The sequence below is a fragment of the Eriocheir sinensis genome, chromosome 18, assembly GCF_024679095.1.
Source record: "Eriocheir sinensis breed Jianghai 21 chromosome 18, ASM2467909v1, whole genome shotgun sequence".
Taxonomy (NCBI): domain Eukaryota; kingdom Metazoa; phylum Arthropoda; class Malacostraca; order Decapoda; family Varunidae; genus Eriocheir; species Eriocheir sinensis.
Window position 1 is genome coordinate 3,956,701 of NC_066526.1, and position 15,840 is coordinate 3,972,540.

Below are 15,840 nucleotides of genomic sequence, written 5' to 3' on the forward strand. Positions count from 1 at the left end.
AGAGCACCTTTTTTATTACCATGTACATTTTGCCAACCCTACACCCTTATTTTGAGCAAGTGTCCAGACCTGCTCTCCCGCTCCCTCACCCTCGCGCCCACAATGAGGTCTTGTGTTCCTCAGGAGCCTTCTCAAGTATGACCTCAGCGTTGGGTGTTGGAGGGCGAGAATCAAGGTCAACATCCAGATGCTCCTCCCCAGGACCCCACGGAAAAGAGGATGCCCCACTCCTCACAAACGCTGCCCCTAGTAAGTCCTTCATTCCCCCTCCCTCTCCCACCCTCAGTGACTCCTTTTCTCGTGTCAAGTCGTCTCGAAGGACTCCATTAGTACATTCCTATCCTCCCTGCCCATCCTGTCCTGTCATCCAGTTCCTGAATACTCTTCTTTCAACCCCCCTTTAATTCACCCCACTCAAGGGGTGCTGGCACTCCAATATCTAATCCTTTTCCTGTCTTCCAGTATCCCTGCTCTATCAGAACTCCACTTAAATGCCTAATGCTCCCCCTCTTCATTAAACCCTGTATCCTGTATTCCAAATTCCATTGTGGCACAGCATTTTTATTCTGCTCCCAAAACCTTTCCTGGTGTAGCATTTCCCTTCCAAATCCTATCCTTGCTTTTGCTGTCAACCCCCAGTGGCCTCTGTATATTGAATGGTGCTTCAATATTGATTCGTACTACAAGGTGTGGGCTCAGTGCAAGCAAACAAACAAGCAAGCAATCAAGAAAGAAAGGACGAAGGAAAAGATACTCTTCCTTCCTCACTTGCTTTACCAGCTCAGGTGTCTCTAAACGTTGTCCCAATAAATGAGTCAGCAGTCCTTCATGAAGTTCCCTAGTTGTGTAATGTTATCTCCTTGGTTTCATATGCTGTCTCCATCTGGACCCTTTTCTGTTTAGTTTACACATGATGAGCTATGTCTTGGTGTAGCAACATTTACCAAATTTCTTATCTTTTGCATCGTTTTAGTTTTATTGTTTAAATTACTAAATACTGTGTTTGAATACTTGATTAAAGTTCTATCATGTCTTTGCATATATTTATACTTTTCAGCAGCTTCAAATCCTTGAATTCTCTATCATACCATTGCTTGCTCTTATAAATTATTTAGTACCCTTATATTAGTGATTTATCAGAATTTAAATGTTTCTCCCTTCTGAAGGTAATTATATCTGAGCTCCTTCCCTTTGGGGACCTTTTGGACTTATATAGATTATTTGCCAGTGCTTTTTCTAACTCATTAATATGCTCATGTCTGCTAGTGCTGTTTTTGGTTAGCTGCTTCTATGTCGTGTTTTCTTGATGAATTCATGAAGCTTCATCATAATAACCATCTCACTGTCATCCCAACTTAATTCTAACCAGGTCCACCTTCACATACAGCTTGTATTGCTCATTGAAGACTTTTCCTCATCCATGCAAAACAAAACCCTGAAACTCGGGTCTTTAATTTTATGACTAAAGGTGTGAAACCTGATAAACTTTAGAAAACTTCAGTAGAGATGTATACGTTTGTACTACAGGGAAAAACATCTGTGAAATATATTAAGTGAATTACTTAGGTTAATTGGGAATATGTTGCTCATATCAAAGGGTAGGTGTACGTAATTATGTGTCAGATATCAATAAAAGTAAAATAGGACTGGCAAACAAGCACACTAACAAGTTAGAAATAGGAGGAAAGTCGAATAGGAATTTGTGGCGCTTTAAAACAACACACATGTAGCACATGATGACACATTTTTCTGGCTAGGAGCTGCATTGAATTATATTGTATTGGATCAGTGATACTCTTATTATTGCAGTTGGCAATGGAAAATCCTTTTTTATTACAGTGACTCATATTTTTGTATTAAAATTCATGTTTAAATTCATTCTACCCTTTAGTATTTTTATTTTCTGTGTGTGTGTGTGTGTGTGTGTGTGTGTGTGTTTACCTAGTTGTGATATACAGGAAGCAAGCTATACTCATGGGGTTGTTCACCTAGAAATGAGCTGTGTTCGTGGCGTCTCGTCTCTATCAGTCGCTCAAACCTAGTATTAAATTCACACACGTTTTTATATTTATTATTATTAAACAACCTCTTTGTCCATGCTGTTTTGCTGTTCAATGTATGTATAGAGAGAAACCTGTATTTCTTGAAATCTTTCAAGAATTTAGTCTTTTTCAATTTGCTGTCCTGTTCTCTGGTTACTCCCCCGTCCTGTACAAACAGATTATAATCAGTTTTGTAGCCTCCTGTCATTGCCCTGAACACTATAATCATGCCACATCTCATAATCCATTTAACCCGTCCGCTGCGATTGGTACGGATTTGGCTTTCATTGGTAGCCTGATAACATTTACTCCCAGGTCTTGCTCTGCCTCTGTGGTGGATACTAGAATATTTCCCATGTGGTATTGTTATGCTGGGTAGGATATCCCCTCCCAAGGTGCATGACTACATTTTTCTTCATTTTATTGCAACAGCCACTTTTTGATCCATTCCTGTAGCTTGGTGATGTCTTCTTGTAGGAAATTCACAGTCAAGGGGTTAAGGATGGCTGCCCTAGCTTTTCTAATCTTGCCTTGTATAATAGATCTGTCAGGATTGGGACCATCTTTGTTCCTGGTTTTTGTATTCTCTCAGTGTTATTTACATGACCATACTCCTGCCACACACTCTGAAATAGGGTGGATCAATGGCAATATAAAACATGAAAGTGGCATTTCACTACATGGATGAAGATTAGCGTCTGTGTATGTAAATATTAATCATGTATATGTATAGTAAAATGCCACTCCTATGTTTGTCAAAAGCTGATGTCTCTAACAATAGGGATTAATTATCCTGGACCAGCACTCCCAGGTCTTTTTCTTCCTTCATTTTTTTGATAATCTCATTTCACATTGAACAGTTCAGTGATGGCCTCGTAACACTAATGTCTCTGTTTTCAATTCCTAAAAATTCCTCTTTACTTGATAAGGGTGTGTGAATCAGCAGCTGGCCACCACTTACAGCGGTGCCTGTTGAAGGTGAACGAAACCCACATGAGTTCTAGCTGAGTTCTGTGACCAATTCTCACTATATCTTGCCAATTTAGGTGGGACTCACTCACACTGTCAATTCAGTCAGATCATAGAAGGTAAAAACTGCCTGTGTGTGTGTGTGTGTGTCTGCAATTTTTTTCATTTATTTATTTTATTATTTGTTCCCCTAAGTGCCAGTAGGCTCTCTTGTGGGGTCTATTGGATAGTCCAGCCCATTAGTGGCACAGGCAAATTTTATTTTGTGACTGCCAAGATATATAACTAAATTATTTATATATATATATATATATATATATATATATATATATATATATATATATATATATATATATATATATATATATATATATATATATATATATATTAATTTATTTGATTACATATTTGATTGGTTATTTAACATTTTTTCTTTTATCATGTATTTATTTATTAATATGTTGTTTTACTGTCAATCAGAAATTTCCTCAAATAGAGAAAATATCTTGTGTGTAGTAAAGAAAAATAACATACCATTTTTACACACAGCAGAGATAATACATAATATTCAACATGCTTCTTTTTATGAATTTGACCTGACCCCAGCCTAAATGTAGCTCCTCAAAGTTAGTCTCCAGGTGACCTTCCATAACCCTGTATGGCACGGTAGTTGCAGGTAGTGCCAGTCCTGAGCGGCGAGTCCCTGGCCGCCATTCCAGCTTGACCTTGCCTGTGGAAGGTCAACACAGTGCCGCCCACAGTCACACCCGGGAGGTTGTGGAGGTCAACTTGCGCTTAGATGCCATTACCAGGTAGCGGCTCGTCGCTTCCTGCCCGCTGTGCCTGCCTTGCTGTCATGTAGTGCTCTAAGCGGCCCCCAGCCGTGCTCGTTGGACCATGTTGTGATTTAGAAACTTCTTTTGTGTTTGCACCAAAGTTAAGCATGTATTTCATTTGACTATCTGAGCTCACATAAGTTATTTTCTGTGTTGTGTGAAATTCAGCTATCAAAATCATTTTTTATTTCAGTTTAAAAAAAAAAAATTGTTCCATTATTTTAATTTAAGCATGCAGCTTGTCTCTAATTTACCTTCATGTATTTCAAAACTAGGAAATCATACAAAGCAAACCATCAATAAACTTATTTGTTTCCAAGAAAATTCAGTAAATGGTGTGGATTTACATTTGCCTACTGTCATGGCACTTTTTGTTATGCATGCAATTTATTGCTTCCTCTGTAACACCTATATTATCTTTTTTTTTTTTTTTTTTTTTTTTTTTTTTTTTTAAAGCATGGAATGTTGCATCATCTTTATCAATGTGCCATTGCTCCCTGAGTTTCATCTGCATTCTCCATTAGGTTTTATTTTTTTATATAGTATTTGAGAGCATGCTTGTGTTTGTTTGTTCAGAAGAGGAAGGTGAGAATGTTGAGGATGAGGAGGAGGAGGATGACGATGATGACTTTAAAAATGATGTCCTCCGCTTGTTCATTAGAATGGACCAGTTCAGCAGGTAAGTACAGTGGTGATTACTAGTTTGTCAATCCTTCAGCAATTTCAGGTACAGTTTTTTTGTGATGTAAAATATTTATAATTTAATTTTATGAATAAAGTAAAGTAAACTGTCATGCCTTTATGAATGTTAGGGTAAAATGTTAATTTTTAATTTCAATAGATTTAAATCTTCTTGAATGGTAATAAAATGTTCCAAACAATGAGCTAAGCTTCCTTAAGAGTCAGAAAACATTCTCATATTCTTGTGACTGAGAGTAAGGCAAAACTCTTCCACAGGCAAATGCAGCACTTGGAGAATCGTGTGACATCAGACATTGCTCACATTCTCTCTATTCTACAACAACAACAGCAACAGTCATCAGTTTCACCGTCCCAGATGGACTCTGATCAGGTAAGTTCCTATTTTTTTTGTATTTATAGTTCTGGTGTCCAATCCTATATAGGAACAGTTGCTAACCAGAATCTTTGCAGTTTTTTTTTCTGAGAATCATAGTTTTTAACAAACCCCTCATTTGATCTTTTTCCTCACTCATTCTTCTCTCACCAATTTCATTGAACACCCTCTGTAAAATATCTATCACTTATTCACTGTAACTTATCTTTTTGTTTTGCTTTCCCATTCATCCAATGATTTATACATAGGTACTTACACCACCTTTCTCTTGGTTTCCTGACTACCTCAAAGATGTCATTGAAATTTAGTCATGTTGATTAATTATTAGAAATACAGCTTTATAGTTTACAAATTATTTTTAAACCCATGCAACAAAATTATTTTAGAGGGTTAATGCATTTTATAAGCTGTATAACCTTAGTCTTTTTAATTGCAGAGTCCAGAAAATCGTCGTGGTGGAGGTAACGGTTCTCGAGGAGGAAATGGACGAGAATGTAAAGTGTTCCGACGAACAGCCTCCTTGCATGACGACACCCCGAAGCACTCCAGACACCACTACCGCTCACTGGAGATTACTCGGCCTCAGTGAGTTGTGCATGAGACTCCTATGACAGCCAGTTGAGCACAAAATGACCATGAGGCCCACAGCCATGTGGACACTAGCAGTAGTCTGTCAAGCATATTAAGGTGGTATTATTTTTTGAGCTGCCAGATAGACTCAAATAAAGATAGCCAGTCATTGCTTGTTTAAAAGTAATTTTGATAGACAAATTTCCATATAACAATTCAGAAAATGTACACCACCACTAAGTTACTACACATTAATTGTAGTTTGGAATAAAGTTTATATTGCGGTATTTCCAGGGTGGAGGATTTATTAGGGCATTCAAGTGATAGCTCCACACACCAAGGCCTTGACTTTCGAGAAGTAAGTGGAGCCCTTGGAGGCTTGAGTGGCCCAGGTCGGGGAGGCGTAGGGGTTACTAGACAATGCCCCTCCATGCCCCTCACTCCAGACCTGGACTCAGACTCCTTGAGACCATCCCCGCCCCGCAGCCAATCTCAGCCTTCAGATTTAACACAGGTAAAGGTTAGCAATAGAATGGTTGATATAGTATTGATGTTTAATTTATTATTTTACTCTTTGGAAACACCATCTGCATTTATTTCAGCGGGCTTCTCATTTTACTAACCCTTTGTTTTCAGGAAAGGACAGGGTGAGTTTGTCATATACTATTTCTTATATTCTTTAAGGAAATGTAAGATACACATAGTATCCCACTTTAACACATTTTAAAACTCAATTAACTGATTTGAGCACTAGGGTGTCTATACTGAGTGAGGACTTTCCTAGGCTGCCGTAGAATTTTTTTCAATATGCACATTAGGTCATTAGTGTCACAGTCATGAAAGGGCAGGAAAAGATAAGGCACGGAATGCACATACAACTAAAGTAGAAACAGATTCATAATACGGTTCACTGAAAACCATTGGGAAATACTACAAATGCTGTAAAGCAGATTATCTATATTCTAATCAAACTTCCCAAACTTTTGGTTGATAATACTTCTATATTTGTTCACCCATAAGTCACTGGAGTTCATTTAGCTGATTCTCAGTACTGTGAGAGAGTGAAAGTATGTATGAAATGGGCATAAACAAATTTCTTTGTATGTTCATCAATTACTACAAGTATGACTGGTAAAAATATTTACAAGCCAGAAACACAAATGACCAAGAGACTTCAGTCTGTAGGATGCAATGAATGAATGGTGAGATAGGATTACTATTTTGTGTATTAACCCTTTCAATATGGTGACACAGACGTCAGCGTCACAGTATGGAAAGGGTTAAGAGGAAATGGAAGAGGATTAATCCTCTTCTAAACCTCTTAATCCTCTTCCATTTCCTCTTAATCCTCTTCTAAACCTCTTAAGAGGAAATGGAAGAGGATTAAGAGGTTTAGAAGAGGATTAATCCTCTTCCATTTCCTCTTAACCCTTTCCATACTGTGACGCTGACGTCTGTGTCACCATATTGAAAGGGTTAATATTACTCTAGAGTTTCACTTTGCTTAAGGTGGAGAACATGTGATAAAGACAAGTTATACATGTTACTGTAGAGGAAGCAGATTGTCATCATCAGGCAAATGTTACACTTATTCATCAACATTACTGAAACAGAGACACCGGGCCCTCTTGTGCTGCAGATATATAAGCTTATCTGCACCAATGAAACTGATGAAACTGACTTTTTACAAGTATCTTATGACAGCCTAAAGAATAACATTAATGCCACCAAGCCATGGAGTTGTTGGGTGTTATAGCGTAGTGACATCTAACATCCAGCACCTTGCCCATCCTATAAAGGCATAAGGAGGAATATAGAATGTCATGGTGCCCACTACATTAGTTATAAAACTTTGATCATAAGTTTGTATACTAAGCCACAAGACAAAAGTATATAAATATTATTTAAAGAAATACAATGCAAAATATACAGTTGTGTCTTCAGTTAAGCTTTACGGCAAACATTTACGTGCCAGGAAGGTTTACTTAAGCGTGGGACTTTCAGGAATGCATATCCTTTGATCCTGGTAACCTGAGCTTCAAGATGAAAAGATTTTTATATAACTAACACTAAATAATTCTTGCCTTTTCCAAATTATGCTGGCAGTCATATTTGTCAGACTTTTTACTCCTGATTATGTTGATGAATAACTGCGTCATCTGCATGACTGTACGTGAGTTGGTTGGCTGTCTGTAAGAGTGTAGGGTAAATTTGTCTGTATAGATGATATGCTCCTTGTGTGAAAATGCAAAATTCAGTGTTGTGTAAATATGTCTTCTTATCACATGGAATCAACAGATAATTATTTAAGGCAATAGATTTTTACCACTTTCAGGATTATGATGATTTCCAGGGATTTAAAAGCCAAGTCGATCATTTTCACACTGTAATATGAGACTCGGCTGAATCACATTACATTGATAAATTGCAGATACCAACACTATATTGCCAAAAATCCAATCAAACACTTTTCTTCACATCTAATATATTTAGCTTTTTTTGTTTTCCACTCTGTGACCATACACATGAAAACATCATAGAACAAGATAGGCCCAGGTGGGGCACCAAGTTCAACGAGGAGACAAGTGCCACACACACCTGTTTTAAAGTTTAGTATTAGCGTCTCTGTGGCACATTACTTTCTCTTTCACTGACAGTGTAAGAAATGGTCAAGCTCCTGCATCCTTTCACACCTCCAACTACCAAAGGAGACAAGCGCCTGCTTTCCTCAGTGTCAGGCCATCTCATACCTTCTCATTATTCTCTAGTCTTGCAGTTAGCTGTGCTATGGTTGGTGGGAAATGGGTTTAGTACTAGGCCGAAGACAATGAGTGAAGAAAGTTCTGCTCATTGTACCTTTTATAATAATATTTCCTAGACTATATAAAGTTTTATAGTCATCATATAGCTTATTAACAAAATGTGCAGTTAACAATGAATATTATTGTTTATATGTCCAATGAAACATTTGGCATTTGTTACCCAGTCAAATTACTGATAATAACCTTTTATTTGGCTTTAATACAAACTGTATGATAACCAGAGTAAATTGCATCCTGGAAATGAAAACAGTATGTATGAAACTTGTTTTCTCAAAATATATGTCATCAGTATCAATAAAAACAGCTTGACCATTGCTCTTAGCTGTCCCTTGAATAAAGTAAATAACTATTGATTGAAAAGTTATAGCATGATGAAATTCATGAAAACTTAAGTGCTGTTGTCAATTTAGACTTCTGATGCTTGGCCCCTTGTTGCTCCTGGCACCTCATATGGACTCTTTCCTTCACTGTTGACCTTTAACAAAGTTGTGTGGCTCATTGTTACTTGTATGTACTTACCAACTAGGGATGTGATACATTGTGCATATTACAGTGTGTTTCTTATGGTTGACTTGGAATACATATAAAAGGAATACTTACAAAATTTTAGTAACATGATATAGCATGGTAGCCATAACTGACTTACACACTTTTCATGTAACTGTAGATGCTCGTTGCTCAACATGTTCAGTGTAACAGCATGTCTGCCAGCTGTGGCTCACAATAAAGTAGGAGCCATCATGGCTACCATGGTTGGGCCTCACAGAGAAAAAGGCCAAGCCTTGTCAGTAAGAACTCCACCAGTTCACTCTCAAATGCAGGAGCTTATGAGGTGATAACAGTGTGGGATTCAAATTTGTCTCTGTGACTAACACGGGTCATGGCTGCTGTGGTGCTGCCGCAGGCCCGGTGGCGTCGTAAGTGCCGCTCACCTCTGCAAGGCTCAGCCCTGGACCCCTGGGCACCCCGGCGGGAGGACTCCAAGGGGTCTGAGCCTGATTCCTGGGGCGACTTCCGATCCCTCACCGAGGCTCCCATCGCTAGACTAGAGTCGCTGGATGAGATGGAGTCGTTGTCTGTGAGTTCCTGACAACACAAACCAAACCACAGAGACCCCTCCACCTGCCCCATCCCCTTGCCTGCCCTGCCAACACCACCACACACCCGCACTCACTTCATGCACGTATCAGTACACTGCCAGCTCATGTTACTTGCTCCCATCAATGTTGCAGTGTCTAGTATTGCTCTGACATCCACCATAACACACATCACCTCCTCATTCAGTGTATTTTATATATATTATGTATATCTCTCTATATATATGCTCCAATCTAAATTACTCAATAAATTTAATTGGAATGATATTTGGAGCTCAGTTGAGTATTATAAAAAGGATAAGTATAGTTCAAATTACAAAGATATTTATATACATTATTATTGAATCTGTTGTGCTCTTTAATTAAATTTCTATTAGCAATACTTTCTTACACATTATTTTGTCTTAAGTCATAAATTTATGCTCTTTTTTATAACCTGAAAATTTAAGCAATTTTCTGTTTATTATTAGAGCTTCTTTCAATATATGGAAAACAGTAAATACAAAATCAGTACATGTAAAATGATATTACATGAACAGTGTTTGATGAAAGCTACCCCCGCCCTCCCTCTCCAAATTATCTTGATATCAGGTAAATTTATTGGATCAAAGATCTCCACATACTTATGAGCAAGGTCACAGAAAAAGACATTCACACTGACACAAGTTACCCTGTATTCCCGCCACTTGTATTCTCACTTCCTCTTACCTGCCTCAGTCTTGCTTATTGCTTGTTTTTCTTCTTGTATGTTTAGTTTTGTTTGTGAGTAATATTATGATCATTAATGAAGCCACAATGTATTTTTCCATTTAAAGTACATTTAAAGTATGTACCTTAAATTACATTTCTACATATCAAAAATTACGTAATGAGCATTTTTGGATTCTTATTGTGAGAGTATAAAGGTAGAAATTTAATAAAACATTACCTCAATTTGTTTCAAAAGTATTAATTTCATCAACGAAGACCCAAACAGATATGATAATTACATTGACAGTTTGAGTTTTGGTAACTTTGTTTATCATCCTAATATATCAAAAGTACCACACCATAAAAATAACCTTCAAAAAAGTTGTGATGTATAATTAAGTTACTTTTCTGTTCACAATTACTTGGATCAGTATCCTTATTTGATTTTTATGTTTTCATTTCTTGAGTTTAAAGGATTTGTTTCCCAACCTTCATGATTTTCTCTCTCTCTCTCTCTCTCTCTCTCTCTCTCTCTCTCTCTCTCTCTCTCTCTCTCTCTCTCTCTCTCTCTCTCTCTCTCTCTCTCTCTCTCTCTCTCTCTCTCTCTCTCTCACACACACACACACACACACACACACACACACACACACACACACACACACACACAAGGACAATACCTGAACACATCACACCAAGACAGTTACATTGCCTCTACTGGCAACAGACAGCTCCATATCAAAACTGCAATTGTGCTTCGATCATCTTGTCATCTTGCACAGATTTTTTTTAACTAGTGCACAAAAGTCTGTGCATCCTTCCATTTCCTTGTATGGTAACAGTATATGTTGAGCAGTGGAACGGGTGGATAGCTGTGCACACCCAGCATTGCTCTACTGTAGTATGGCTTGTGCCACTATTTGTGTGTTAGACGAGTGCTGGTGCACAGACACTGAGACGACATCTATGCGTGACAAGGAAGCATATCTATGTTATTCAAGTGTGAACTCAGTCACCTACTTTATTTGTTTATTTATAATATGCCTTTGTGTATGTGTATGTTCATGTGTGGTGTGTGCGTGCAAGCAGGGTAATTTGTGTGTGCGTGGGAGTGTGCGTGTGTGTCCTTCGTTTGGCTCCCTTTCATATTCTCTTCGAGATTTCATTGCTGAGCTTTGTCATCCCACTTTTTTGTTTGACTCCTGTGAAAATATTCTATTATTACAGTGTTAATACGTGCAGTTAATTCTAGTTTGCATGGAAAACTCAAAATCATTGTGCATTTACCCAGCATAGAAAGTTACAGTCATTTTATTTTGGACTGTTTGTGGTTTTAAGTTTTCTGAATGCTGGGAAAGTGGTTTCCACCAGTAAATCACTTCAGAAATTGTCATCCTGGTAAATTTCTCATTGGTTCTGATACATCATTACTGCAGTGCAGTTTTGTTAAGAATCTTTTATTAAGGAACAAGTAACAAACTAATCTAGAATTACTATATTTTGTCTTGAATAATTTCCTGGTGTGGACCTTGCAGCAGTGATTTTAGGTTCATTGTTATTGTAATTTACTGGAGTTTTATTTTTTGTACTTTGAAGTTTTCTAGACTAGCTGTATCAAGCATTTGCTTATAATTGCTATGAATATTTTATTTTCCATGTAGCACCTTTTTCTGTACATGAAGCATTTCTGTAGACACTAAGCATTATGTCATTTCCAGTGAAGTAATCCACTATCATAAAAACCTGGTATCACATTTTGACCTTTCAGTCATTTTGCAGTTTTTTTATCTGTCCCAGTTTTCCAAATATTACCTCTTCTAGTTTTTCTGGTTCTTTAATAGACGTTTTTCATGTTCTTTATCAGTAAGTAAAATTAAAAGGTTAGAGTATGGCTACAGATGATTATTTTTGTAAATAAGCCACGGAATGCTAGAGTTTATATACTACTACTTTTGTTAATTACATTGTTTTCTAGTGTTGTTTAGAGGTCTGCACCTCACAGCCATGGTGATCAAGTGCTGCTTAATTAAGTAATTATTATAATAGCACCACCCAAGACTGAGGTGTGCACTATTGTACTCTGGCACCCTGTCGTCAAACGGCATGTCCGATTTTGTGGATTATATACGCATTGGAAATAGTTCCGTGTCAAACATATGCAGGCAGCAATGATGAATACCATCAGTTATAGTTGATTTTTTAGTCAAATTGTTAATACTGTCGCAGACAGTTGTTTTGTAAATTTATGAGGCCACTGATTATAATCATTAAAGAGCCCTGGCACTGTCCTCCATGGAGAAAAGTGTAACAAAACAGTTGTCTGCAACAGTATTAACAATTTGGAACTTGAAATCAACCAAAAAACATGGTATTTGTCATTTCTTCCTGCACATTATTGATACCGTCAGCTATCTTCTATGTATTGACCATCACATATTATCTACAGGATTGGACACACTGTGACAGGAGGTTGCCAGAGCACAGTAATGAAACACTTCAGACTCGGGTGCCAGGACTATAGTTGTTTTAACATACTGTTGAAATAGTTTTCCATAGTTGTATATTCATTGCTACTAGTAAAAGATATGAGGCCATATTTTAGAGGCTGAAATGATTCTGAATGATTTTACTTCAGTATTTGCAGCTGCAACAGTATTGTTTTGTTTCCCTTCATTTTCATATCATAGATGTTTTAGGTAACTCTATAATACTTTCAGTGTTTTGTTGCTATTTTCATAATTGTGTGAGCAATACCAACTGACCTGAGAGTCACATGCTAACTGATGCCACATGTTGCAGCAATAATGGTTCAGATAACTGTTCAAAGTTGTGATGCATTTCTAAGGGTCTGAATATAGTATTTAGTTGGTAAAACATTATATTGCACAGCAATACAGTGCCCTGCAGTCATAATGTGTTGTACAGGAAAGGTGCTACAGGCGAATAAGTCTGTAGGTTGTGCATACTCCATTATATATCAAGTACATTCCAACTTTTTTACCCAAAGCAGTGTTGCTATATATAATATTTACTAATATCTAATTCAAACATTTTGATTGCTAACATACTATCAAACCATAATAATGTGGAAACAAAGTTATTGATCATATAGTAACTCTTCATTTACAGCTGGCTACACTGTGACTTGATTAGCATTTTCATACTACTTTTGTTGTACATTTAGGTAAACCATTATAATTCATGACATCAATGGAACATGTACCTGCCATTGCATTTAAAAAAAGTTCACATTTCCTCATATATGGGGCACGTTAGTATGCCTTGACAACTCAAGTAATGCCTTGCTTTGGAATACTAGACACAAGTCTATATTATAGACTGTAGATATGCACTTTACATGCAATTAACTTTTATAGAGAAAAAAATAGGAGCTGCAGTTCAAGAACTACTTGCTTGGAAACAGAAACTAGGTTGAAATACTTTTCTGTAGTGAAGCACATAAATGATTGATATTAATATATTTGTAACCATTTTTGACCACAATCTCAGCAAAACATGTTCCTCAGCAATCAGTTTGTGTTTTACTAATAAAGTATTAATACTTAGGAGATAATAGCATGGAGGTTATATATCAGGACACCTCTCCTCCCGAAATTGACCTCTCTTTCGGCCATCTCTTTTGATTCTTTTTTGTAGGAGCAGCGAGTAGCGGGCTTTTTTTTATTATTGTTTCCTTTTTTGTGTGCCCTTGAGCTGTCCCCTTTATTGTAAAAAAATAAAATAAAAATCTAATAATGAAAAGCTGCTGCAGTGAAGAGCTACATTCGGTTACTGCAGTGCTAAGTAATCCAACACCTGATGAAGGGATTTCATAAACACTTTTATCTCTCCATCACTTCATTATCTTCTAGAAGAATTTCAGAACGTTGATTATAATATCTTCAAAGATATGAAAAAAAATACAGTCTTTGCTATAGGATTTAAACTATGTAAACTATCACACAAAAAAATGTGTCTGCCATACATGAGGAAATATAGTTTAGATAGAAAATATATTACAGATACTTAGTGGGTGATTCAATTATGACTGCAGAATCATTCACCTCATGAACATCTGCTCAGTCATTAGGAAAGGGAAAAAAGTTGGAGACCACATGTAACTTGCAGAGCTTGACTCCAACTCGTCCTTGATTTTATATTCAACATTGCATTAAAGATGGATGTGTGCCACATGTAGCAGTTGCTGAATATGTGTTGCTGGAGTTGTAGCCTCCAGTGTTGTAGAGACAGAAACTCCAGATTCAGATTATTAAGGAAAATTTGAAAAACATTTTCACTTTAATCTAAATGCAGCATGCTCTCTCTAATATGTCTAAGATTGATTGTAATTGAATTAGAAGGAAATATATAGATGTGTATCATGAATATGTGTATCATTAATAAATATTTTTTAAAAATTTCATCAGCTATATAGTACTTCAGAATCTGGTGGTTCTTTCCAAGTATCTCACTCTCTCTCTCTGCTCCCCCTCTCATTTTTTTTAACAATGGTTCATGAACTCACCAGTATTTGTATTGCATAGGTACTGATGAATGATTTTTGTATAATGTGGCATAAGGAGTCACATAAAAATTTTGAAGAAAAGATATTTATCTAGCATGCTATCAAGGGAGTTCATGAGCATTTGAGAGTTAGGGTGTGAAGGTGTAGTCTCACTCGCACTGTTCCTTCCCTGGCAGCTAGCAGCCTCTAAGACCAGTGACCAGTGATACCGCCGCCCTTCCTCTCTCTCTTTCCTCCTCTCAAGGGTCCCACGTAAGCACTCACAGCCCGTCAACAAGGCCTGCCACATCCCTGCTCGCACTTTGCATCTTATTTCTATGTTATGTTGGAATTGATGACTTTTTTTGCTACATGTTTGTATTTTCAGAGCACCTAGTTTGAGTTGTATCCTGAACTGTCAGGTTTACTGGATTACATAATCTTGCAGAGCACAGACTGGAAGATTATTCCATGGGTCTTATTTGATTACATTTGCTTGAACATACCATCGTTGTACTGGCACATTACGCCAGAATTTCCCTTATTTTCATTCACATGTAAGGTCTATTCTGTTTGATTACATTCGTATTTTATGCTTGACAACCATATATCAAAAACAAAACACATTTACCTGTGCTGCCTTCATAAAGCTTGTTATTATTTTAGCACTTCTTACAAACTGTTGCTTTTTCTTTAGAGTTGAAATGAGATTTATATCACTTAATTATTGATATATTTGGTAATATATGATGCTAGATACTGCATCAAAAAATATCATATCATTAAACTGCCTGTCATCACAAAAGGAATTTCCCACAATCATATAAATCTAAAACCAAGCCATTGAATACTTGTGGGAAAGTAAATCTGGACCTGAAAAACAAAATGTGTCCCCAAACTGGTCTACATATACAGCTATTATTAAAAATGCAGCTTAACTGCTGTTATGATGGAACTCAATCTCAATTAAAGCTCAAATAAATGTTATTGTATTATACAGAGGAACAGACTAAATGTGCTGCAGTGGTGCTATAAATCTTCATCATATTCTCATATGGAAACTGTTGATGACCTGCCACCCCTCCAACACCCTTCCTGTACATAGAGGCTCTTGCATTTTTTTAAATGCAGAGCTGTAGCATCATTAATTTATTCTGCTAATGACTTTTCAAAACAAACCCATGTATCATCATCTTACAACTTTCAAGATAATGCTCCAGATGCAGCGCAGTGAGAAA

At 37.0% G+C, this 15,840-nt stretch overlaps 1 protein-coding gene across 24 annotated transcripts in view; it reads left to right on the forward strand.

Annotated features, from left to right (window-relative positions):
• Nucleotides 1-15,840, forward strand: part of LOC127000227 (potassium voltage-gated channel unc-103-like) — a 145,592-nt gene that overhangs the window by 120,120 nt on the left and 9,632 nt on the right. For 13 of the 24 annotated variants that reach the window (XM_050863674.1, XM_050863653.1, XM_050863652.1 and 10 more), the window contains 6 exons: nucleotides 124-249; nucleotides 3,682-3,823; nucleotides 4,805-4,919; nucleotides 5,359-5,507; nucleotides 5,787-6,006; nucleotides 9,219-9,392. In XM_050863674.1, coding sequence (XP_050719631.1) covers nucleotides 124-249; nucleotides 3,682-3,823; nucleotides 4,805-4,919; nucleotides 5,359-5,507; nucleotides 5,787-6,006; nucleotides 9,219-9,392 — 926 coding nt within the window. Of the gene's footprint in view, nucleotides 1-123; nucleotides 250-3,681; nucleotides 3,824-4,423; nucleotides 4,527-4,804; nucleotides 4,920-5,358; nucleotides 5,508-5,786; nucleotides 6,007-9,218; nucleotides 9,393-14,799; nucleotides 14,876-15,840 lie in introns of all 24 variants that reach the window. The other 11 variants (XM_050863663.1, XM_050863669.1, XM_050863666.1 and 8 more) reach the window with 6 other exon arrangements.